We start from the raw sequence: 27,306 nt of genomic DNA, 5'->3' as shown, positions 1-27,306 counted from the left end.
AAAGAGCGATTCTCAAATTCATCTGGAAAGGCAAAAAAGCCAGAATAGGGAAAACAATTCTTAACAATAAGACTGCTGTGGGAATCACCATCCCTGACCTCAAGCTATACTACAGAGCAATAGTGATAAAAACTGCATGGTATTGGTACAGAGACAGACAGGTTGATCAATGGACTAGAACTGAAGACGCAGAAATAAAACTACACACTTAGGTACACTTGATCTTTGACAAAGCCAAAAATATACAATGAAAAATAGAAAGCATCTTCAATAAATGGTGCTGGTCTAACTGGATGCCTGTATGTAGAAAAATGAAAATAGACCCATATTTGTCAGCTTGCACAAAGCTCAAATCCAAGTGGATCAAGTGCCTCAACATAAAACCAGATACACTCAATCTAATCGAAGAGAAAGTGGGAAAGAGCCTTGAACTCATTGGCAATGGGGGAAATTTCCTAAACAGAACTCCAGTGGCTAACGCTCTAAGATCAAGAACTGATAAATGGGACCTCATGAAACTGGAAAGCTTCTGTAAGATAAAGGACATAGTCAATAAGACAAATCATCATCCTACAGATTGGGGGAAAAAAATCTTCACTAGCCTCACATCCAATAGAGGGCTAATATCCAAAATATATAAAGAACTCAAGGAGCTAACCACCAAAAAACAAAAATCAATCAACCCAATCAAAAAGTGGTATATAGAACTAAACCAAGAATTCACAACAGAGGAATCTCGAATGGCTGAGAAGAACCTAAATAAATGTTCAAAGTCCTTAGTGATCAGAGAAATGTAAATCAAAACAAACCCGAGATTCTACCTTATACCAATCAGAATGGCTAGAATCAAAACCTCAGGTGACAACACATGCTAGTGATGATGTGGAGAAAGAGGAACACTCTTCCATTGCTGGCTGGATTGCGAACTGGTACAACCACTCTGAAAATCAATTTGGAGATTCCTCAAAAAACCGGAAACACTCCTATCTAAAGATCCAGAAACACCACTCTTGGGAATATACTCAAAAGATGTCCCACCAGGCCATAGGAGTACATATTCCACTATGTTCATAGAGGCCTTATTTGTGATAGCCAGAAGCTGGAAACAACCTAGATGTCTCACAACAGAAGAATGGATACAGAGAATGTGGTTCATTTACACAGTGTTATTCTACTCAGCTATGAAGAATGAGGACATCCTGAGTTGTGCAGGCAAATGAATAGAACCAGAAAATATCATCCTGAGTGAGGTAACTCAGACCCAGAAGGATGTGCACAGTATGCTCTCAGTAATAAGTGGATATTAACCAAGAAAAGAAAAGAAAAGAAAAGAAAAGAAAAGAAAAGAAAAGAAAAAAGAAAAGTATAGAATACCCAAGATACAGTCCACAGAACTCAAAAAAGGCAACAAACTGAAGGGCCCAAGTGAGGACACCTGAATCCCACTTAGAAGGGAGAAGAAAGCAACAAGGGGGAAGGAGGGAGGGACCCGGAAGGGAAAGGGGATGGAGAGGAGGGGAACATGATCTGGTATTTGTGGGGGAAAAGGACTGAAGCCCTGAGGGCCAGCAAAAAGAATGGAAACAGGCGACCTTGAGGTAGGAGGTTAGGAGGACCCTCCAGAATGTACCAGTGACCTGGGAGATGAGAGACTCTCAGGACTTAAAGCAGGGAACCCTAGATGAAAGGCCCTACAGTAGAAAGAGGGAACTTGTAGAGCCCACCTCCAGCAGAAAGACAGGGCATCAAGTGAGTGATGGGATTGCTATCCCATAGTCAAAACTCCAGCCCCTAATTGTTCTTGTCTGAAAGAACTACAGGGATGGAAATGGAGAAGAGCCTGAGGAAAAGAAGGTCCAGCAACAGGCCCAAAGTGGAGTCCCACCTCAAGGGGAGGCCCCAAGGCCTGACACCATTACTGGGACTATGGAGCACTCACAAAAAGGGTCCTACCTATCATGCCTGCTCTCTGAAAGACCCAACAAGCAGCTGAAAGAGTCAGATATATATATATATGGGCACCCAACCAATGAACAGAAGCTGCTTACCTCTCTGTTGAATTAGGGAAAAGCTGGAGGAAGCTGAGGAGGAGGACAACCCTGTAGGAGGACCAGCAGTCTCAATTAAGCTGGACCCCTGAGATCTCTCAGACACTGGACCACCAACCAGGCAGCATACACCAGCTGATATGAGGCCTCCAACACATACATAGCAGAGGACTGTCAGGTCTGGGTTCAGTCAGAGAAGATGCACCTAACCCTCAAGGACTGGAGGTCCCAGGGAGTTTAGAAGATTGGGGGGGTAGGGGGATGGGGTAGGGACATCCTTGTAGAGACGGGGGTGGGAGTGGAGTGGGGTAGAGGTGTTAGGGTATGGGATACAGAACAGTCAGAAGGTGGACTGGGAGGGGAATAAAATCTGGAGTGTAAAAATAAATTTTAAAAAATCCACTTGATACCTAATAAACATGATGAAGATTGATAACTGCACACTATTGTATACCCAGCACTCAGAATTCCAAGTTAGAGGCCAGTCTGATTGATACACTGAGACTCTATTAACAAAACAAACAAACAAAAACAGCTAATATTAGGGTTAGAGAGATGGCTCAGTGGTTGCTCTTCCAGGGAACCTAAGTTCAATTCCTAACACTCACATGGAAATTCACGATCTTTCTGTAATTCTGGTTCCTGGGGATCTGATGTTCTCTTCTGGATTGAGGACACTGTACATATATATAAGTAGGCAAAACCATACAAATAAAATAAAATTCTTTTTTCATCAAATAAATGACTTTCACTTAAGACAGGCCCTATCTAGCCTGAAACAATGTAGACCACACTGGCCTGGAAACTAGAGATCTGCCTGCCTCTGCCTCCCAATTACTGGAATTAAAAAGCATGCATCACTCAGTCCAGTTAAATAAATACATTTTTGTTATGTTTTTCAAGATAGGATTTCTCTGTGTAGCCTTGGCTATCCTGGAACTTACTCTGTAGACCATAGTAGCCTTGTATTCATAGAAATCTGCCTGCCTATGCCACCAAAATGGTAAGACTAAAGGCATGCACCACCACCACCCAGCAAGTAAATACATTTTTAAAGTAAAACCAACAGTAGATTTTAGACATCAAGCATTATGTAATCTCCTTATATTATTACCTCTTTTGACATGACCTCTGAAATATTATAAGATTCATCTTCTCTTCCTCTTTTCTTTTTCATGACTGTAAAACAAAACCATTTAACTTTTTGATAGCAGCTAAAAACAGAAATACAAACATACATACATCCTTCAAGCTGAAACAAAGTCTATTACCTGTATTCTCTTCATTTCCATCAATTAAATTTTTACCCTAGAAAACAGATTTAGAATGTTACTATTTTTATTAGTTTTATGTTTTCCCTACATGTGTATTCTGTGCACCTTGTGCACCCCTGGTGCCAATAAAAGAGGACATCAGATTCCCTTAGAAAGAACCATGAATGTGAGCCAGGTGGTGGTGGCACACGTCTATAATCTCAACACTTAAGAGGCAGAGGCAGGTGCATCCTGGTCTACAGAATGAGTGTCCAGACAACCAGAGACACCTATCTAGAAAAAACAGAACAATAAAACCTCCACGTGGGTACTAGGAATGGAACCCAGGGCCTCTGGGAAAACTTCCAGTGCCCTTAATTGCTGAGCTACCTCTCAAGACCCTAGAATGTTATTTTTACTAAGGATTCTTATATTATTACACTTTCTTTTTTGTTTGTTTTGACAGATTCTCACTATATAGCCTTAGCTGGCCTAGAATTCACTAACCAGATGATCAACCTTGAAATTTCATGATCATTTTGTTTGTGTGTAGGCATAGCATTACATAAAAGGTATTGATCAGGGACTGTAAAGATGACTCAATGGTTAATAGTACTTCCTGTTCTTACAGACAACCAGTTTGGTTCCTAGAAGCCACATTGGGAAGGTCACAAACAACTGCTTTGGAAGATCCAATGCCCTATTCTAATACTCCATGGTCATTCAAACATAGGTGCGTGATCATACCAAAAAAACATATAAACACACACACACACACACACACACACACACACACACATATATATATATCAGGAAGTTTTATTGATATTAAATGCAACTTTAAAAAATATGCTACACTCTAAGAAAACTTGAAAAAGAGTTGAAAATTAAAGCAACAAGCACCAAACAGATGGACAAGCTGAACATATAACACCCACTCTTGGCTCTCAGGGGCATTCCACACACATGGTATACTTACACACATCCAGGCAAAACAAAAAACATACACATAAATTATATTTTTTAAAAGACAATGGAAGAATAAATCTGAAATTAAGTATGCGATGAAATAAGTAACAATTTTACCAAAAGGACTGACTCTTTCAGAGGTAGAGAATCCCCAGCACTAAGAAATCCTGGCTCATCGTATTACCTCTGTAACTTTTAATGACCGTTTTTTTTTCTCCAACTTCTCTTTTTTCTTCTGTTCCTGTAAGATAATTTTTTTTCCTTAGGACTTGTGTCAAAAAGCATGCATTACAATTACATCATCATGTATTCAAAATAAAAAAAAATTACCTAACAATTAAAACTTTTACTTCTAGGCTTTATGGGATTATAGGAAACAGACTTACCTCTTCTGCCACACAGAACTAAATAGAGATCCAATTATATTAAACAAGTTTTCAAAAGGACAGTGAACTCTGAGAAGAAAACCTTCTGACTACTTAGCTCACAGCCTAAGTTCAATCTCAAGGGCAAACAAACAGAAACCAAGTCTTTGAGATGAGATAAAATTCAAAACTGAAAACTTATAACATCTCCAAGGTTAAGTACCAAAGAGATCTGAGAAGCAGAGAAAACTAGTTTCTCAGACTTCAGGCTAAGTACTTCTAAGTCTGTGGGCAAAGCCACAGACAACCAACAGAAAGAATAAGTTGGTAAAGCAATCTGCCCATTTAAAAAAAAAAACAGGAAAAGGAATAAGTTTACTCCCTAAGCTAAAAAGGAAGTCCTACAGAGCAGTGTCATATTTACCTTACAACTTATCTTAACAAAATTTCACTTTTTGTGTGTATACGTGAACACATCCATGACACTGATTACATAGGGCTGAAAATCAAAGGAAGGTTGCCAGGTTTGAGACCAAACACCTTTACCTGCTCAGCCATCTTGCTGGTCCTGTATCTTCAATTTTAAGCAATATATGTATGTATATATACTAATTCACATCAGTCTAAGAGATGGCTAAAACAGAAGTTGTCTTATAACTCACTAAGCTAAAGACTTATTTTGTGTTTATTATTTTACCACAAAGATTTGAACAATGTTTCCAAAGACCTTTGGCAAATGTAGTAAAGTCTTAGTTGATCACTGTGATAGAGACAAGTATATTCTGGAAAATGGTCTAAAAGGTAATGAGGTTTAAGTGAGTTTGAAGAGAAGATTTTCAAACATGAAAAAGATACTCAGATATGCTATAAGATCACCAAGGGAAAATGCAAATAAATCTGTAATACTAGAAAAATATCAGCACACAGTGGAAAAATTGATGAAGACAGACAGGATGAAAACCTTGATGGGAATATTCATACAATTGTGGTAGCCTTCCCAGACAGACAGATATCCTAAAACGGAAACTATATGGGTAGGGGTCAGTGTATTCAGAGTACTCAGATTATTTGCCTAGTATCTGAGATGAACCATAACACTTCATTAAAACTCTAGTACCGCTAAAGAAATAAAGACAATAGAGGGAAGGGAAGGAGAGAAAGCAGTTGCTCATGATAGTGTACGTCTATACTCACAGCACTAAGGAGGCAGAATCAGAAGGATCCTGAGTTCAAAGCCAGTCTACAATAAAATTTTATTTTATTTTTTAAAATTAAAAAAAACTTAACCGATAAATGTACTACATAATAAATCTGAAAAATAGAAGAGTGCATACCTAGTTAACTTATATACTGAGGGGAAAAAACTGGGTTTTTCCTATTCTTTCATCAACAATTACTTGCTCAAACTTTGTACTTTAATTGGAAAAGTTGAGTCTTTTTGTTGACATAATGCAATCAGTGAATATACAGCTACTGAACATGAAAACTCAACTCAATCTAGTTCTGACTCTACATAATCTCTCTGTCCTAGAGTACCGGATCTTATAGACTAAACGCTTAGGCTCCCAGTCCTCCTCAATCCCACTGCCAAATGAAATGTTCAAAAGTTGTTCAACCTTTGTTTTGACCATGAAATGAGATCTATTACAAAAGATACTGATGAATACCTAATAAAGACATAGGTAAGGAACAGCATGGCAAAAGGGGCCTAGAGCCTCAGTGCTCTCTCCAGAACACGATTCTTCCAACTGATCCATAAATGGGTGCTCTCATGCCTCTTTGGGGCTTCACTACACAGGTAAGAATGATTAAAGCAATGACTACAAGGGATCAACTAACAACTTTCTTTGAGGTTGGTATACACATCTAATCCTGTTTCAGGATTAAATTCTTAGGCCCAAAAATATGTTAATGCTTCAGTATACAAAAAGATACCATTGTGGAGAACCCAGGGCTTTAGGAATTACATGATAGAAAATAAAATGAAACCAAAGTTCTATAATACTATAATACAGTGGTTCCACTAATATAGTTTCCTGGTAAAGCACTACCAATCAATAGTGAGAGTCATCATAAAGTTTGGTGATGTCGTAAGAGTATGTTATAGAATGGAAATGCGCATTATTTCAATTGTGTTGGTGATTACACAAATCTATACGTTCACTGGTCAAAACAAGATCTGGAGTCACGGCTCAGCTATGAAGAGCTCTGACTGTTCTTCCAGGAACCAGGTTCAACTTCCAACACCCAAATGGTAGCCCACGAGTATCCGTAATTCATCCCAGGGGATCTAATACTTCTTCTGGCAGGACCATGGTACGTACACATACAAATACGCAGACAACAAAATCATTAACATAAAATAATTTTTTTAAAAACTCAAAGAATAAACTTGAAATCTCTACACTTAACTCTACTAATTTATACTTCAAAAAGCTGTTTCCGAAATGCTCCTAACCTATTTTCTAGTTAATCACACATACATACCTCCAACTGCTGTTGTTCCATTTTAGTCAACAAAAATTTTGAGTAGATATTGCTTTTTTCAAGCAAATGTTGCAGTCTGCGGTACCGAATTTCAGTGGACTCTCTGTCCCAAGACTTTCGAGCCTATCCAAAGAAAAATATTCCAGGATAATAAATTAAAGAGACACAAATATTATTCAACGCCATCCTTCTTTCTACACAGCAAGTTAGGTGCCAGCCTAACTACACAAGACTCTGTCTTAAAATACACTAAACAAAGCAATGAAAAGAAAATTAGAATAAACACAAAAACAAAACCCAAAGAATGAAAACCACTAAAAGGAGGGGTGAGGGAAAATAGGAGGGGAGGAATTGACAACAAAATATGACATATGTGAAAAATACCATATGAAATCCCTAACTTTTATGCTAACCAAAACAAACAAAACTCTCACTGGCCAGAGGCTACCACATCTTCTTATAACTTTAAAATTGCTGTTGCCCAGGCACAGTGGCCTAGGCCTTTAATCCCAGTACTCAGGAGATAGACTCAAGAGGTCAAGGATAGTCACAGTTATAAGGGAATTCCAAGCTAACCTGGGATATATATCCTACCTCAAAATAAAAACTCAGAAAAAACAAAACCTGTGCTATGTGATGCCCTCTGCTACTTGGAGATTCAGCCTTCAAGAATGTCATCACCAAATTCAGCCCCTCAACCTTGGATCAGAACAGTGACATTGAAATAAACCTCTTTTTTTCTTCTTCTTTTTTTCGGAGCTGGGGACCAAACCCAGGGCCTTGCGCTCCCTAGGCAAGCGCACTACCACTGAGCTAAATCCCGAACCCCAATAAACCTCTTTCTTATTTGTCTGTCTGTATAAAGGCAACATTTGCAGGCTTGCACACCCATTTGTGAAAAGCAAAAGAAAACTCTGAAGTTAACTCACTCCTACCTTTACATGGGTCCTGAGGATCCAGTTCCAGGTCGCCAGTCTCATACACCCAACAATTTACCGGCTGAGCAGTCTCATCAGTACAGACCTCTTCTCGAAGTTAACTGTACGTATAGTACTGCTCAGGTCTTACTATCCATGCCAGCATTTTGTGTTCCCCAGAGTTTTGCCTTTATGCTTTAGCTTTCTTTTAAGAGCTGAGGCTCACCTCAAACTTACTCAAACAAAAGATGACCTTGAATTGATTCTCCTGCATCTACCTCCCAGATACTGGGATTACACATGGGCCACCACACCCACCTAGATCATTGGTTTCATGTCACTTACACTTTTGAACTACAAACCTCTACTTTTTGTATTACTTTTATATAACATTTATTGGGTAATTTATTTTAACTTTATGTGTACAGCTGTTAGGACTCCCAGAACCCCATAAAAGTGAGCACGATGAAGCTTGTAACTTCAACACTGACCTGTAGACAGGAGGATTCCTGGGGCTTGCTGTCCTATCCTATCTAGATGAATGGGTAAGATGGATGATCAATAAGAGGTTTTATCTTAAAATGGGTCAGTTTTAAAAAAAAAAAAAGGCATTTGGAGGCCTGCTGGGAACAGGACTTCTTAAAAAAAAAAAACAAACAAACAAAAAAAAAAAACAAGTACGTCTGCAAGGCTGTGGTGCAAGGCCATTTTTGCTGGCTACAATCGAGGCCTCCGGAACCAAAGAGAGCACACGGCTCTTCTTAAAATTGAAGGTGTTTATGCCCGAGATGAAACTGAGTTCTACTTAGGCAACAGGTGTGCTTATGTGTACAAAGCAAAAAACAATACAGTGACTCCTGGAGGCGAACCAAACAAAACCAGAGTGATCTGGGCAAAAGTAACTCGGGTCCATGGAAACAGTGGCATGGTTCATGCCAAATTCCGAAGCAACCTTCCTGCAAAGGCCATTGGACACAGAATCCGTGTGATGCTGTACCCATCCTGGATTTAAACTAATGGAGAGTAAATAAATAAAAGTAAAAAAAAAAAAACGGTTCTTGCCAATCAAGCCTAACAACCTATGTTCAATCCCTAGAACCCATATAAAGGCAGATGGAAGGAGAACAAACTCCATAAAGCTGTCCTCTGACTTCCACCATGTGCCATGGGATATACAGACCCACACACATTAATAATTTTTAATTAAATGGAGAATGGAAGACACTTTACATCAATTTCTGTTCATTCTTCATGTGCAACACAAACACACAATACGGAAGACTGACATATAAAATATGTAATGTGAATCATAATCAATGTGAATTTCCTAAATCAAGTGGCTTTCTATTTATGGTTAGTTCAATATTCCATTACAGTATATCTTTCAAGGAAAGGGAACATGGACGCAGCCTGAGTTGAAATTTGACTGCAATATTGACAGTGTGGACCCCCTTGGCGACCACTGCTGCTTGACAAAGTTCCAGCATATCAGGACTGCCGACCACAGTTCTGTAGCATCCTTTTACCTCATCTTTGATTTTGTTATGGGAGTTCCTTATGCTTTTTCCTTTGGGAAATGCTATATGAGCTTTGTATACACAGTAATCTCTCTAAATAAGATAATCCTTTGGAGGAAAGCCTGTACCACAGAGAATTAACAGCATGATTAACCCTGCCTACTCCCACACAAGAACCCCCATTGTGCCCTCAGCACCAAGAGTAGAGGTGTTAAAGATTTATTAACTGAAAGATGGTTCCAGGAACTCCTAGGCACTTACACCTACTCCCAAGGATGAAAGCACACAATTGACAGAAACAATGGGAACCCAGAGTCTGAGGCCTTGGCAGTTGAGGGCAAGAGTTCAGTTTCTGAGTATAGGATAGTGTCCGCAACTGATTCCCCGGGTGTGTGACTTACAGAGCAGCAGCCACTGAGGAGGATGGTAGGCTAATGAAAGAAGAGTAAGATACAGGACCTTTCCTTTGGTGAGAGAACGAGGAGAGCAGGCCCATACTGTAAGAGGAAGGCACACAGGAACCCAAGTAGGAAACAGCTCAATGCTTATTGTGCAAACACTGCCTCTTGAGGAATGAAAATTGCTCATAAGGGTGTGTTTCTCAGGACTCAATGTCTGGAACCTCCTGACCACAAAGGCAGACAGCCTGCAGGAGGGGATGTAAAGGGTTCTGAAGCTAAGAGAACAACAGGGACTTAGAATCTTGCTGAACTTAACAATCTGTGAGATCATTTTTTCAACATTACCTGTGATTAAGCTACTATGCAAATACAGAATATAAAAGGTGTAAAGCCTTCAATAAACCAGCGGTCTTGGCCAATTTGACTTGTCTTTAGACCGTGTCAGTCTCCTTCCCTGCTGACTCTACACCTCTTTGAGACCTGAACCCTGCTGGAGCCAGACTCTGGCACATTTACTTTATGATCAACTATCTCAGCTTGTTCACTTGGGAAAATAATCTGGGCTGGAAAGATGGCTCAGCAGGTGACAGTGCACCTGCCTTTTTTTTTTTAAAGATTTATTTATTTAACGTATATGCACTGTCACTATCTTCAGACACACCAGAAGAGGGCATCAGATCTCATTACAGATGGCTATGAGCCACCATGTGGTTGCTGGGAATTGAACTCAGGACCTCTGGAAGAGCAGTCAGTGCTCTTAACCGCTGAGCCATCTCTCCAGCCCCCAGTGCACCTGCTCTTACAGAGTGCCAGGTTTGTTTCCCAGCACTCCAATGAATACCACACTCTCACACACACACACACACACACAGACACACAGACACACACACAGACACATTCACACACACAGACACACACACACAGACACACACATAGACACATGCACAGACACACACACGCACAGACACACACAGACACACACACAGACACAGACACACACACTCACACACATAGACACACAGACACACACACACTCACACAGACACACACACACTCACACACACAGACACACACACACACCTCAAAATAACAAAGGAAAAAATGTTTTTAAAAAAGAATATAAGTTAGAGAAGGTGGCACAGGCTATACACTCAGAAGGCTCAGAATAGAGAACTACTGTGAGTTCCAGCCCAGCCTAGGCTACAAAATTAAGACTAAAAAAATTCCAAAGAGAATCATATTGTATTGACAGGATGAAATGCAAAGGAAAAAACTAAGGATTTAAGAACTTCCCATGAATATAACACCTTTTCCTACATATGCAACAATTAAGCGGCAGGGTGGGACTTCATAATACTAATCAAGAACTAAACTTGCCAAATGTTAAAAGCTGCTTTTACTAAGTTTTAAAAGATTCTGTTTAAAGAAACTACAAATACTGTAACTTGTCACGAAAACGTACAACTCAACTTTAGCTAAAGAATCTTACTTATAGAAAACTAAAAACAAGTTGATCACTTAGGCAGCAAACAGAAATAAATTTCTAAGAAATCCTTAGGAGTAGGGAATGATTGCACACTCCAGTAATCCCAGCACTGGGAAGCTAGGCAGAGGGACCCTGGGGTCCGGAGGCCAGCCTAATACTGTCTCAAAAACAAACTCAACAGAAAAACAGAGGGGAAGGGAATAGTCAGAAGACCTGGATTACAGCCCAGCCTTTGATTGATGTCAACTTCTACCATCTCTGTGTAGTGGGACATACATTATGACTCTGGGCATTAAAGATTAATGTTAGCCAGCAGCCATACAGTGAGAGTACATATTTAAAAAGCAAAGATGGCCAAAAAGTATTCATCAGTGACTTTGGCTAAAACTTAATAACCAAAAAAAAAAAAAAAAAGCAATTTGAAACGTTCTCTCAAGAAACGTTGCAAACGACCCCATCAAGCACATGGCAAGATTTCAAGTAGGGAATAGCCAAGTGGCCAGGGCTGCTCTGAAGTTCAAGGAAAAGCCAAGCAAGAGGTGAAGAACACCCGGGGTGGGAGGGAAGGCGGAGAGAGCCTCGGGCCACGGGGCATTACCTCTTCTAACATCTTCCGTTCCTTCTCAAGTCCCTCAGCCTCGAGCTGTTCTTCCTCCTCCAGCATGGCTGGGGTAATCACTGCAGGCTCCGTTTGCTCAGCCATTTCTGGAGCCAAGGGCCCTAAGGGAGGATGCAGGGCTTTCAGAACGTGATCTAAGTTCCAAGTTACCGAAAGCCACGGCCCTCCTCCCTTCCCGGTTGCATCCGAAGCAAAAGCCATAGCTAGCGTCTGGGTGGCAAAGCCCGTCTGCCCGGACCCAGCTCGTGAAGAGAGGAGCAAGGGAGACTTGTGGACACCCTTCCGTGCCACCTAGCAGACAAGGTCGCCGCCGGCCGCTCCTCACGCCTCTTTCCCCCTCAGCCCGGTTCCTCCCTCCCCGGGGTACAGCCTCCACGCCGCCGACTCACCGCTGCTGCTCGCGGGCCGCTCCGCAGGCATGGCTGGACTCTGGTCGCCTCAAACGCCGCGAGCTAACTCCTCACAGTGCTGCAAGGTAGGTCGGCTCACTCACCCCACCGCGCGAGAAGTTCGCGCGCTTCTCTTTCGCGGGAAAACCTGGTCATCTCGCGAGACTTCCGGCTCCCTGCCCTCAAGGGGGCCTCGGCTCACGAGATTTGGGCCAGCTTGTTTTCGCCTTCCGCCACTTCGCAGCAGGGTTGCCTTAATCCTTGTTTACCCGAACCTGAATCTCCAGCAAATGGGGGTTGCCAGCTTCAGCCTCGGACATCTTTCGTGGTCATGGAGACTCCGCGGACCGTAGTGGCCCAGATTGTCCCTTTTTTATTTAATGATGGTTCCGAGTTGTTCGGCGGGTGCAAGACCTTTTTACACACTGGTGTTTTTTTTTTGTTTTTTTTTTTGTTTTTTTTTTTTTTTGGTTCTTTTTTTTCCGGAGCTGGGGACCGAACCCAGGGCCTTGCGCTTCCTAGGTAAGCGCTCTACCACTGAGCCAAATCCCCAGCCCAACACACTGGTGTTTTTAAACATCCTCCCCCCCCCCCCCCCCCATACCTGTCCTTTCGGTCAGAAAACGATCATGAAGTTCGATGTTAGGATGTCAAAAACTGCCAAGCTCGCTGGACCCAGCACATTTTTCGTAGACTTCCTTTCCAAATAACTGAGGAATGGTATATGAGTAGGAAATTAAGATCATGGCTAGTTCAGGAAAATTCTTTAGGATAAAATAGGGAGTGATAAACTGAGAGGAAGAGACGGGACTCAGAAATAGGTCTGAAGGTGTGGTGGAATTGGTGTGATGCTTGCCTCGCATGCAGAGCATTGAACTAGCCTCAGCGCATAAACCTGGCATAGTGGGGAAAAGCATCACCCCCCGCAAACCACCCCCACTCCCATCCCCACCCTCCCCCCTCCCCCTGCCCGGTCATCTCGGGCAGTGGACTTGCAGGCAGAGGATTAGTACTTCTGGAAGGTCATCCTAGGTTACTAGCTAACTTAGAGACATCCTGGAGTACACGAACATTTTTTTTTTAGAACCAAATAGAGCACTAATAAAAGTGGGAGAAGAGTTTTTCTCGCGGCTGTTTTGCTTAGGTTTTGATTCCTTTTCTGCAGTGCCTTCCGCACGTAGAAGAAAAGTCCTATAAGTTGTCCTTCAGTCCCTATGAGTACCAAGTGGCATTTGTAAGCCTACCCCCACATCTCTAAGCATGTACACTAAATAAAAATGGAAAAAAATTTAAAGACACGAGTTTACACTATTCCATGACCGCCTTCAGAATCCGTTTTTTTTTTTTTTTAATAAAATCAGATTTATTTGAGACGGAGTCTCACTATGCAGCCCCACCTGGCCTAGAACTTGCTATGCAGATTATACTGCCCTTGAACTCACAGAGCCCCACCTGCCTCTGCCTCCCAAGTGCCAATATATGCAATCAGGCCTTGATGAGCAACTTCCCTTCTAATTCTTCAGAAGGTGTAGGTTGATTTGTCCAGAACAAGAGTTGGAGCACGGTGTAAATTCATTTGGTTCTCAAAGAACAGACACCTGCTACATTGCTACATTAATTTCCTCACCCATCTTTGCCATGCAGACCAAATACTAGAATGGCCAAGAAAAGCCCTATCTACCTACTTTGGTATAAATGCCTCCAGGGCAACAGAAAACATAGGGCAATGAACTAGAGCTTCTAAATCTTTATGCATAGGTACTGAAATTCCAGAACTGGAAACAGAATAGGGTAATGGGAGAATTGGCTGTTCTTTAAGATTAAGTAATTTGATCCTTAGGGGGGAGCGGTGAGGGGGGAATGCAGGGGGATGACAAGCAAAGAAATGTCAAAAAGCCAACCAGCCCAGGGTAAGAGTAGCCTAGACAGAAACAACAACTATTCAAACACCACCATGGCAGAAACCGCCCAGGCGTGCTTTGAATGAAGAAGGCTAATGTAGGAGTTGAGATGGCTTAGCAGCTAGGAGCACTTAAAGTTCCTGCAGACCACCTGAGTATGGTTCCCCGCATGTGCATGTGCCTGTAACTCCATTTCCTGGGGACTAATGCCTCTTCTGGCCTCCTTGGCTATCTACATACATACATACATACATACATACATACATACATATATACCACCCACAGGCTCATAAATAGATATATTTTTTAAAATAAGGCTAAAGATAAGCAGAGTTGGCAAGAGGGGTTGTCATACAAAGAAGTTAAAAACCCAGATATGACATTGGGATTTTTCTTCTGAAACATATTTCTCTACCCCACAAAATGTGTTGGAAAATCCTTCTTATATTAACAGCTTCACTATCCACCCAATCAGATTTCAATACCAAATCTAACCATTGTTCACTTTTATACCACAAAGTCTCCTTCAAAAACAGATTTCCCCCCATTTTCCCAGTAATAATATTTGCAAACCTACCATTCACTCCCTTATTTTCTCTTCTGGTTAGAAGTTCCTGAAGCCTACTCTAGGAATCTTAGCTTAACATTGCATTCCCCAGGGTTCCTAAATTTTCACTCAAGTCTTTCCATCATTATTCAATATTTAAATCTCTATTGGAAGAGGAAGACTGCAGTAGCAGGAGGAGGAAGAGGAGCTATTAACTTTGTGGCAACATCAGTTCTCCCCTTTATATCTTATTTTGGAATGATTTACACTTAGCCAGGCATTGTGATGGACCCCTTTGATACCGGTGCTCCAGTGCTCTGGTGGTGTGAATGGTCAAAGCCAATTTGGTCTACATAGTAAGTTCCAGGACAGCCAGGGCTACTTAGTGAAACTGTCTCTAAAAAGCAGACCAACAACAAAAGAAAATATGAACACTTAACTAGGCTGAGTGGTGCACATCCATAATTACAGCATTCAGAGGAGTCTGAGGTAAGCACGTTGCTATGTATCTGAGGTTGGCCTGGGCCACAAAGTGTTTTTCAAATCAGCCTAAGGTACAAGGTAGTTCACACCTGTAACCCCAACTTCATGGAACCAAAGACAGGAGGACCGCTATAAATCTTGAGGCCGGTCTGGTTAACATTAAGGAGTTTGGGGCCAGAAAAGGCTAAGTAACTATTACTGGCAGTTAGTGTCTAGCCTAGCTGCTTCTAGCGGTTTGACTTTTTGTTCAGGGAACTGAAATAAATGGTGCAATGTAGCAAGGAGACTTTACTCAAAGTAATAGTATAGAACAAAAAGAAAGAATTACCAAGACAGACAGTGGGCCACATGAGGGAGTCTACCCAAGGGCCCTGATTATTGTTTAGGACTTCCTTCTATGGGGTTTGAGAGGAGGAGTTTGGTTGCTAAGGGGTGCAGTTTGGGTGGTTTCTCTACTTTGATTAACACCCTTAAATAATATAGGACTTTGTTATTGATCATGTTTCCTAAGTGCATCTCACTTTAATTATAGGCACACCCAATTGTGTACAGACATATGATGATAGGTGATTCTTTTTAAAGTTTGACAGGTTGCCTTATTACTCAGACACCCAAAATCAACTAGGCAAATAGGTTCTCCTTCCTTCTTACGTGGATACACTGGAAACATGTTCAAATAGATGGTCATCAGCGGGAGAAGACACCAATTTTCTTGTTTGAAGTGGGATGTGTGCAGATGAAGCAGATGGGTGCCCACGGTTGCTAACACATTCCTAGATGCACTTTTTAGAAAGGGGGTATGTGTGTATAATATGCAGGTAAGGGTCTCAAGCTGTCAAATGCATTATTAGAAGAAGAGCGTTAGTTTCTAGCGCAAACCAAGTAAAATCTCAAAATGCTAAACTATCTCCTATGCTTGCCCGTGACCTGTTGTATAAAACAAAACCCACTACACACAGAAACAAGTATCTACACTAGCATTTAAAAAACTGGTATCTCTGGCTGGAGCGATGGCTCCGTGGTTACGAGCACTGCTTTCCCAGAGGTCCTGATGCCCTCTTTTGGTGAGTCTGAAGACAGCTAAAGTGTTCTCATATAAATAAAATAAATAAATCTGTTTAAATAAACAGATTCAGCAATCTGGCTATCGCACTCAATACACACTCAAGTACTCACTAATATAATGAGTTGCCTCCCTCTCTCTGTGTTGCAAAACTGAGATTTATCCAGTATCTCAGTTCCTATCTTGATCTCACTGCACGAGGAAACTGAAGTTCCTGGAGGGGGTGGGGGCGGAGAGTCCCAATCACGTGTGGGAAGATTCTTAAAAGGCTGATTAGCTAATTATTAACTATACAAAAGGATCTAGGGAGATGGATCAGTGTTTAAAAAGTGCTTGCTAAGCAAGCATGAACACAGAAATTCAGATCCCCAGAAACCCATGTAAAATGTTTACATGAGGATAGTGGCCCATGTGTGAGTCCAGCCTCAGAACCACAGATCCCCTAGAAACCGGATCCCTAGGGCGATCTGGCTAACAAGACCAGACATAACCCACCCCCATGCACATACACACACCACTTGCAGAAACAAATGGAAAACTGAATACAATGAAACGGAAAGAAAGATGTAGATGCAGAGCCAGAATTACCCCGTCTTTAGTCCCCTTGACAGCCAATCATACCATCTCTATGTGACCTCCTTCTATCAGGTAAGGAGAGCATAGCTTCCCCCAACCCAAAAGCAAAGAATGCCCTCGGCTTGCACCAAAACCTACAGCAGAGCTCCTAGTGTGGTGACATATAGACCAATCAAGCGCAGACAGGGAAACACCATTCACAGCCAGCTTCATGATCCACATAGTAACAGTCTACACAGAAAGTTTGAGACCAGCCTGAACTACGTGAGACCCCTGTCATAAGAGATAAAAAGACTGACAAACGTGCTGACGCAGGCCTGAAATGCCAGCACTCTGGAGCTGGAGGCAACCTGGGCTACAATGGAGAATTCTTACCTTTAAAAATAAAAACTTTAAAAAAAAACTCTTATAACTTATAGGAAAGATTTCTCTACTAGAGATACGAAAAGAAAGAGGGGGGAAAAAGATCAAACATAAGAAGCAAAATCCCTACTTTCTAGCAGAGACGCTGTAGCCTGACCCAGTACTGGGAGGCCTTATTCAACTAAAGTCTAGCTCCTGATGACACTGCACCAACCTGCGAGTCTCAGAGAGAACAAAGTTCTCTCTAAAACTTTATTCGTTCAGTAAAATCTACTCGAATAAGACCCTACCGAACTGTCAAACGGAGCAGGAAGCAAGGCCAAACACGCATACCCTTCTCATTGCGTCTCCCTGGCTGGCCTGGAATTTGGAATTTGCTGTAGAGACCAGGCTGGCTCCAACTCAAGAGATATGCATACCACTTGCCCCAAGTACTGCACCTCAGACCCAGCTCAGGTCACTTCTCTGAATGGCTCCAAAGGACCCCATTCCTTCTGAGAGATGTGGCACGATTTCTGTCTGTCTCTATACTTCGATCTCTCTCCTGTCTTCTCTCTCCCCACTTCTTCCTCTCACTTTGCCTGCTCTGCGCTGTTCACATTGTCTATTCTTTACTCCTCCATGCCATGGGCTATTCTGATTGCCACATTCCCCATTTTGCTGTAATCCACTTACCTGATGGTCTCACTAATGTGCTTGGTAAATGCCTTGATTTATGACTCTTTCTTCAGAATGGTTATGTATCTAACTTTCATGGGGGAATGTGTCATTTCAGGCAACTTGTATCTAATCTTGGGCCATAGACACTCATATAAGATTGAGAATAAACCTTTTTATTTAAACCTTTGATGTAAAATCTGTGTTTTATGTCAGTTTAGTGATCGACCGTGGGATCCCAAAGACAATGTACCAGATGCCAGAGGAGGCGTTTTGTGTCCAATTGTCCTTGTGCCCTTCTTGTGTGGTGCTGGTGAGTTTTTCCTGCTGCCCAGACTTCTTTTCTGCTATGGCCGGTGGGCTGGGCTGGAGCTGAAGGCCCTCTTACCTGCTTCAAACAGGAATTGAAGAATTTGTAGGAAGACATTTGACAGAACCTCTGTTAGCATTTAGCTTTTCTTCTGCCATTCCTCCAATGGCTGAACTCTGTGTGTTTTTCCTATTTGCCCACTCCTGCAATTCTGGCCCTTTTACTTTGGAAATTATAGGAATATCTAAAACCAAAGTGTGTTACCACATGCTTCTAATTCCAGGATCAAGATTTTCAAGTACTTAGGCCTCAACCACATGCGACCCTGTTTTAAAGAGAAGAGGAGGAGGAGGAAGAAGAGGATGAGGAGGAGAGGAGGAGGACAAAGAAGAGGAGGAGGAGGAGGAGGAAGAGGAGGAGGAAAAGGAGGAGGAGGAGGAGGAGGAGGAGGAGCAGCAGCAGCAGCAGCAGCACTTGTTCCCCACAACTCAACAGGGTGGAGATGTCAGGTAAACTCCTGGAACGTACAAAGGTGACTGAGGAAAGACCAAAACAAAACATCTCATTCCTAGATTGGAAGGAATACTTCTGGCTCATAGGAAAATACATAAAGAATGGCCATCCAGTGTTCTGAAGCCATTCTATAAATATGCAGGATAAGCGGGAGACATAGTGGGAAAACAGACACAGTGGGAGACACAGTGGGAGACTTGAAAAACAGCCTCTGATCCAAAACACATCACTCATCCTTGCTCCCAAAGCCCAAGGTTCATGTAATATAAAATAAAACATAATCCAACATTAAAAGTGCCACAGTCAGCCAGGCATGGTGACACGCACCATTAACCCCAGCACTCAGGAAGCAAAGGAGACAGATCTATGAGTCAGGAGCCAGCTGGGACTCATAGGACCCTGTCCCAAAGACAAAACAATACCAAAACATGCAAACTAAAGAAACCCAATGTTATAAATTTTATAGATTTCTTTTTATATATGCATATGGGTGTTATACAATGCCCTCACAGGCCAGAAGAGGATGTCCCTTGGGAATGGAATTACAGATGATTGTGAGCTACCGTGTGGGTGCTGGGAATCAAACGAGGACCTATGGAAGAGTAGCTGAACCATAGCTATAAGTGTATTATTCCAAAAGGAAAGAATCAGAGCATCACAAGGAATAATCACATCCAAAAAACCCAAACCAAAACAAACAAAAAACCCAAGCCCGGCAGTATAAACACCAAATCCTATAGACCAATGTCTAACATCTGGGACTTACTCAAGGTAATTGCTAAGCTTTGAAGGGCTTAGGAAGCCCTACCTCTCCAGCTCTGCGATCCACAGCAAACAAAGTGTTAATTCCACTGGTAGAGAATGAAATCACCACCACAATCTTTGGGCCAAAATTGAAGCAAGCTTTAATCAAATACTGGCCAGGCTGATAGACTCTGCCCATGTCCTTCTTTAGGTCTACCCCTTACCCCCAAAATGGCCACATTTTTCCCCAGGGACTTAAAAAAATCAAAACTCACCACATTTCCCATCAGGTCAAATCAGGGACAAGCATATATCCTGACATATTTCCTGCCCATGTACCTCCCCGCCACACATGTCTTCAAGCACACACAATGCAGACGAGTCAAACAAACTAATTGCATAGGGGAGTGAAAATATAAACACCAGCCTTCAGCATAGTGCTTTAGTTCTTGAATGAGCTTCTCTTTTAGGCTCACACTATCTCCATTCTATGGCTGTAGCTCTCTCTGGCAGACATCCCACAGTCCTGGCATCTCCAATATCCAGGGTTCTCTGTTGCAACTGAGGCTTCACTTTTACCAGTGGCCTCTCTCAGAGCATCTTTGTAGAGACTCTGGCCACAAGGTGCTAAGCCTTAGTTGCTCACCATGACCATTTCATGTCTTCAACTCTTGCACTGCTAATTTCTGCTAAGATAGATCTAAGTAGCCAGGCCCCCTTGGATCACATCTCCTGACCCTGAAGAAATACATCCCTACTGCCCCAATGAAGCACAGAAGGTCATACTTCAGTGGTACTGATGATCTCTTATAACTAAACCCCAGCAGGATCAAATAAGACAATTAAATAAGCAAAATATCACATGACTGGTCCCTGGCCCAATTCCTGATAAAGTTCTTGCTCCCTACTGAAACCTTATGTGCCAGGCTGCTCACAATTTCCACAATTTCTCTCAGCATTAGTATCTTCCAAACTCTCACAAGAATTAGTGAACCAAATACTGCCTCTAGCACTCAATGGTTTCTCCAGTCCAGAGCTCCAAATGCTTTTATATTCCTTCTCTAAAAACAAAGTATAAAATCCACATGGCCAAGTCCATCAAGTGACACCTCAGTCGCTGTACCAAATTGTGTCCTCGTTCATTTGTTGCTACAAAAAATGACCCAGACAAAAAGCAACTTAGGCAAGAAGAGGGTTTATTTGGGTTACATCTCTAGGTCATAGACCCTTATTTGAGGGGAAGCCAAGGCAGGGACTAGTGGAAAGCCCTTGATGCTGCTTCAAGAGTATTGACAAGAATATTCACATTGGTCTAGGACAAGCCTCAAGAATACAGCCAAGGAATGTACTGCATTCCTTGTATCTTGGTCATCCTGAAAAAACCCTAGACACAGTGACCACAGGACTTTGTTCATGCCTTGTTTGTTCCTTGACTTCTTTGTCTTTGACCTAAAACTGACCCTATTCTTCGCATGTACCTAGAATGGTATAAAAGCAGACTAGAAAAAAAATAAACCTGCTTCAGCACTGGCTGAAGTCATGTTATAATGTTGTGTAATTGCCTTCTCTTTCTTTAATCCTCCACTCCCTCCCTCAAGATCCTGTCGACTGACTGAGCTAGTTTGGTCAGGGATTAAAGAATCTATCTAGGCACATATGCACAGACCACAGCAAAGAAACAGAAAAAAAAATTCATCCATCCATCCATCCATCCATCCATCCATCCATCCATCCATGCCCATTTGCTTGCTGGTTCTTTTTTTTTTTTTTTTTTTTTTGGTTCTTTTTTTTGGAGCTGGGGACCGAACCCAGGGCCTTGCGCTTCCTAGGTAAGCGCTCTACCACTGAGCTAAATCCCCAGCCCCTGCTTGCTGGTTCTTATAGCTTTCTCCTGCCTTATATAGGTACAAACTCCTGCCTAGGGAATGATACTATTCATAATAGGCTGGGTCTTTCTATACTAATTATCAAGAGAATCCCCTACAAACATGCCCACTGGACAATCTGACCTAGGCAATTCCTGAATTAAAGTTGTTTCGAGGTGATTCTAGGTTGTGTTGACAGTTTAAACTAACCAGGTACACCATGGAATCATGATTTGTCAAGGATGGCTGCCTTACTCTTCCCCTTGCCACTAGTTTAAAGAAGAAAAAAAAACATGAAGCAATAACAATAGTGTTGGAAAGGGAAATCAAAATGAGCCCAAGTTTTGGAACTAGATAGGAATCTAGTTTCATTTTTTTTTTTATTCATTTATTATATATAAGTACACTGTAGCTGTCTTCAGATAGACCAGAAGAGGGCATCAGAACTCTCTACAGATGGTTGTGAGCCACCATGTGGTTGCTGGGAATTGAACTCATGACCTCTGGAAGAGCAGTCGGTGCTCTTAACCGCTGAGCCATCTCTCCAGCCCTAGTTTCATTTTTTTTTATTAATTATTTCTTGTTTACATTTCGATTGTTATTCCCTTTCCCAGTTTCTGGGCCAACATCCCCCTAACCCCTCCCAATCCCCTTCTATATGGGTGTTCCCCTCTCCATCCTCCCCCCATTACCGCCCTCCCAACAACAATCACGTTCACTGGGGGTTCAGTCTTAGCAGGACCAAGGGCTTCCCCTTCCACTGGTGCTCTTACTAGGCTATTCATTGCTACCTATGAGGTTGGAGCCCAGAGTCAGTCCATGTATAGTCTTTGGGTAGTGGCTTAGTCCTTGGAAGCTCTGGCTGGTTGGCATTGCTGTTCATATGGGGTCTCAAGCCCCTTCAAGCTCTTTCAGCCCTTTCTAAGATTCCTTCAACTGGGGTCCCATTCTCAGTTCAGTAGTTTGTTGCTGGCATTCACCTATGTTGGTTGTCGTTTTGTCCTAACAACAGTGTCCTTTGCCTTACAGAAGCTTTGCAGTTTTATGAAATCCCATTTGTCAATTCTTGATCTTAGAGCATAAGCCATTGGTGTTTTGTTCAGAAAATTTTCTCCAGTGCCCATGTGTTCGAGATGCTTCCCCACTTTTTCTTCTATTAGTTTGAGTGTATCTGGTTTGATGTGGAGGTCCTTGATCCACTTGGACTTACGCTTTGCTTTTGTTTTGGTTTTGGTTTTTTTCTTTTTTCTTTTTTTTTCCGGAGCTGGGGACCGAACCCAGGGCCTTGCGCTTGCTAGGCAAGCACTCTACCACTGAGCTAAATCCCCAACCCTGGACTTAGGCTTTGTACAGGGTGATAAGAATGGATCGATCTGCATTCTTCTACATGCTGACCTCCAGTTGAATCAGCACCATTTGCTGAAAATGCTATCTTTTTTCCATTGGATGGTTTTGACTCCTTTGTCAAAAATCAAGTGACCATAGGTGTGTGGATTCATTTCTGGGTCTTCAATTCTATTTAACTGGTCTATCTGTCTGTCTCTGTACCAATACCATGCAGTTTTTATCACTATTGCTCTGTAATACTGCTTGAGTTCAGGGATAGTGATTCACCCGGAAGTCCTTTTATTGTTGAGGATAGTTTTAGCTGTCCTGGGTTTTTTGTTATTCCAGATGAATTTGGAAATTGTTCTGTGTAACTCTTTGAAGAATTGGATTGGTATTTTGATGGGGATTGCATTGAATCTGTAGATCGCTTTTGGTAAAATGGCCATTTTTACTATATTAATCCTGCCAATCCATGAGCATGGGAGATCTTTCCATCTTCTGAGGTCTTCCTCAATTTCTTTCTTCAGAGGCTTGAAGTTCTTATCGTACAGATCTTTCACTTGCTTGGTTAAAGTCACACCGAGGTATTTTATATTATTTGGGACTATTGGGAAGGTTGTCGTTTCCCTAATTTCTTTCTTGGCTTGTTTCTCTTTTGTGTAGAGGAAGGCTACTGATTTATTTGAGTTAATTTTATAGCCACTTTGCTGAAGGTGTTTATCAGGTTTAGTAGTTCTCTGGTGGTAGTTTTGGGATCACTTAAATATATTATCATATCATCTGCAAATAGTGATATTTTGACTACTTCTTTTCCAATCTGTATCCCTTTGAAATCCTTTTCTTGTCTGATTGCTCTGGCTAGAACTTCAAGAACTATATTGAATAAGAAGGGAGAGAGTTCAGACGAGATTGGGCGCGTTCAGGGTGGTATGGCCGTAGACAAGAAGGGAGAGAGTGGGCAGCCTTCTCTAGTCCCTGATTTTAGAGGGATTGCTTCAAGTTTCTCTTCATTTAGTTTAATGTTAGCTACTGGTTTGGTGTATATGACATTTACTATGTTTAGGTATGGGCCTTGAATTCCTATTCTTTCCAGGACTTTTTTCCAGGAAGGGGTGTTGAATTTTGTCAAATGCTTTCTCAGCATCTAATGAAATGATCATGTGGTTTTGTTCTTTCAGTTTGTTTATGTAATGGATTATGTTGATGGTTTTCCGTATATTAAACCATCCCTGCATGCCTGGGATGAAGCCTACTTGATCATGGTGGATGATTGTTTTGATGTGCTCTTGGATTCGGTTTGCCAGAATTTTATTGAGTATTTCTGTGTCTATATTCATAAGGGAAATTGGTCTGAAGTTCTTTTTTGTTGGGACTTTGTGTGGTTTAGGTATAAGAGTAATTGTGGCTTCATAGAAGGAATTCGGAAGTGCTCCATCTGTTTCAATTTTGTGGAATAGTTTGGATAGTATTGGTACGAGGTCTTCTATGAATGTCTGATAAAATTCTGCACTGAGCGCATCTGGACCTGGGCTCTTTTTGGTTGGGAGACCTTAATGACTGCTTCTATTTCCTTAGGAGTTCTGGGGTTGTTTAAATGGTTTATCTCTTCCTGATTTAACTTCAGTACCTGGTATCTGTCTAGGAAATTGTCCATTTCCTGCAGATTTTCAAGTTTTCTTGAATATAGGCTTTTGTAGTAGGATCTGATGATTTTTTGAATTTCCTCTGATTCTGTAGTTATGTCTCCCTTTTCATTTCTGATTTTGTTAATTTGGACACACTCTCTGTGTTCTCTCGTTACTCTGGCTAAGGGTTTATCTATCTTGTTATTTTCTCAAAGAACCAACTTTTGTTCTGTTGATCCTTTGTATAATCCTTTTTGTTTCTACTTGGTTGATTTCCGCTCTGAGTTTGATTATTTCCTGCCTTCTACTCCTCCTGGGTGTATTTGTTCTTTTTGTTCTAGAGCTTTTAGGTGTGCTGTCAAGCTGCTGACATATGCTCTCTCCTGCTTCTTTCTGCAGGCACTCAGAGCTATGAGTTTTCCTCTTAGCACAGCTTTCATTGTGTCCCATAAGTTTGGGTAAGTTATACCTTCATTTTCATTAAATTCTAAGAAGTCTTTAATTTCTTTCTTTGTATCTTCCTTGACAAGGTTATCACTGAGTAGAACATTGCTCAATTTCCATGTATATGTGGGCGTTCTTCCCTTATTGTTGTTGAAGACCAGCTTTAGCCCGTGATGGTCTGATAGGAAACATGGGATTATTTCTATCTTTCTGTATTTATTGAGGCCTGTTTTATGACCAATTATATGGTCAATTTTGTAGAAAGTACCATGAGGTGGTGAGAAGAAGGTATATTCTTTTGCTTTAGGATAGAATGTTCTATAAATATCTGTTAAGTCCATTTGGCTCATGACTCCTCTTAGTCTGTCTATGTCTCTGTTTAATTTCTGTTTCCATGATCTGTCCATTGATGAGAGTGGGGTGTTGAAATCTCCTATTATTGTGTGGTGCACTCTGTGCGTTGAGCCTTAGTAAGGTTTCCTTTATGTATGTAGGTGCCCTTGTATTTGGAGCATAGATATTCAGGATTGAGAGTTCATCTTGGTGGATTTTTCCTTTGATGAATATGAAGTGTCCTTCCTTATCTTTTTGGATGACTTTTGGTTGAAAATTGATTTTATTCGATATTAGAATGGCTACTCCAGCTTGCTTCTTCAGACCATTTGCTTGGAATGCTGTTTTCCAGCCTTTCACTCTGAGGTAGTGTCTGTCTTTGTCTCTGAGGTGTGTTTCCTGTAGGCAGCAGAATGCAGGGTCCTCATTGTTTATCCAGTTTGTTAATCTATGTCTTTTTATTGGGGAGTTGAGTCCATTGATGTTGAGAGATATTAAGGGATAGTGATTGTTGCTTCCTGTTATATTCATATTTGGATGTAAGATTATGTTTGTGTGCTTTTCTTCTCTTTGTTTTGTTGCCAAGACAATTAGTTTCTTGCTTTTTCTAGGGTGTAGCTTGCCTCCTTATGTTGGACTTTACCATTTATTATCCTTTGTAGCACTGGATTTGTAGAAAGATATTGTGTAAATTTGGTTTTGTCATGGAATATCTTGGTTTCTCCATCTATGTTAATTGAGAGTTTTGCTGGGTACAGTAACCTGGGCTGGCATTTGTGTTCTCTTAGGGTCTGTGTGACATCTGCCCAGGATCTTCTGGCTTTCATAGTCTCTGGTGAGAAGTCTGGTGTGATTCTGATAGGTCTGCCTGTATATGTTACTTGACCTTTTTCCCTTACTGCTTTTAATATTCTTTGTTTTGTGCATTTGGTGTTTTGACTATTATGTGATGGGAGGAGTTTCTTTTCTGGTCCAATCTATTTGGAGTTCTGTAGGCTTCTTGTATGTTTATGGGCATCTCTTGCTTTAGGTTAGGGAAGTTTTCTTCTATGACTTTGTTGAAGATATTTACTGGTCCTTTGAGCTGGGAGTCTTCACTTTCTTCTATACCTATTATCCTTAGGCTTGATCTCATTGAGTCCTGGATTTCCTGTATGTTTTGGACCAGTAGCTTTTTCCATTTTCCATTATCTTTGACAGTTGTGTCGATGATTTCTATAGAATCTTCTGCTCCTGAGATTCTCTCTTCTATCTCTTGTATTCTGTTGGTGATGCTTGTATCTACGGCTCCTTGTCTCTTCCTTTGTTTTTCTTTATCCAGGGTTGACTTCCTTTGTGCTTTCTTTATTGCTTCTATTTCCATTTTTAATTCCTTCACCTGTTTGTGTTTTCCTGGAATTCTTTCAGGGATTTTTGCATGTCTTCTCTATAGTCTTCTACTTGTTTATGTTTTCCTGCGTTTCTCTAAGGAAGTTCTTTATGTCTTTCTTGAAGTCCTCCATCATTATGATCAAATATGATTTGAAATCTAGATCTTGCTTTTCTGGTGTGCTTGGATATTCAGTGTTTGCTTTGGTGGGAGAATTGGGCTCTGATGATGCCATGTAGTCTTGGTTTCTGTTGCTTGGGTTCCTGAGCTTGCCTCTTGCCATCAGGTTGTCTCTGGTGTTACCTTTTCTGCTCTTTCTGACAGTGGCTAGACCGTCCTATAGGCAGGCCTGTGTGTCAGGAGTGCTATAGACCTGTTTTCCTGTTTTCTTTCTGCCAGTTATGGGAACAGAGTGTTCTGCTTTCAGGCGTATAGTTTTTCCTGTCTACAGGTCTTCAGCTGTTCCTGTGGACCTGTGTCCTGAGTCCACCAGGCAGGTCACTTGGGGCAGAAAAGTTGGTCTTACCTGTGGTCCCTCGGCTGCAGTTGCTCTTGGGGCTGCTTTTGAGCTCTCCATGAGGGCGGCAACCAGGAGGGCTTGGGCCACCTTTACCCAGGCCCCCGTCCACCAGAGTCTCAGATGGCATTAGGTATTTTCCTCTAGAGTCAGTCAGAAATGTGGGCAGAGTGTAGTCTTTTCTGGTTTCCCAGACCTGTCTGCCCCTCTGAAGGT

At 41.6% G+C, this 27,306-nt stretch overlaps 1 protein-coding gene and 1 pseudogene across 7 annotated transcripts in view; one reads left to right on the top strand and one right to left on the bottom strand.

Annotated features, from left to right (window-relative positions):
• The window catches only part of Hells (helicase, lymphoid specific), a 45,109-nt gene extending 32,541 nt beyond the window's left edge, over nt 1-12,568 (bottom strand). For 6 of the 7 annotated variants that reach the window (XM_087551363.1, XM_087551369.1, XM_087551354.1 and 3 more), the window contains exons 1-6: nt 12,452-12,561; nt 12,042-12,163; nt 7,123-7,245; nt 4,455-4,511; nt 3,320-3,356; nt 3,163-3,227 (exon numbers count right to left, since the gene is read on the bottom strand). In XM_087551363.1, coding sequence (XP_087407489.1) covers nt 3,163-3,227; nt 3,320-3,356; nt 4,455-4,511; nt 7,123-7,245; nt 12,042-12,163; nt 12,452-12,482 — 435 coding nt within the window. In that variant the 5' untranslated portion in view covers nt 12,483-12,561. Of the gene's footprint in view, nt 1-3,162; nt 3,228-3,319; nt 3,357-4,454; nt 4,512-7,122; nt 7,246-12,041; nt 12,164-12,451 lie in introns of all 7 variants that reach the window. The other variant, NM_001106371.1, reaches the window with a different exon arrangement.
• Nucleotides 8,064-9,071, top strand: Rpl35al10 (ribosomal protein L35A like 10; annotated as a pseudogene).
• Nucleotides 12,569-27,306: the final 14,738 nt, after the last annotated feature.

This window comes from Rattus norvegicus, chromosome 1 (assembly GCF_021556685.1).
Source record: "Rattus norvegicus strain SHRSP/BbbUtx chromosome 1, alternate assembly SHRSP_T2T, whole genome shotgun sequence".
NCBI classification, from domain to species: Eukaryota; Metazoa; Chordata; class Mammalia; order Rodentia; family Muridae; genus Rattus; species Rattus norvegicus.
Note: the sequence above shows the minus strand (reverse complement) of the source record. Positions and strands in the feature narration are given on the sequence as shown.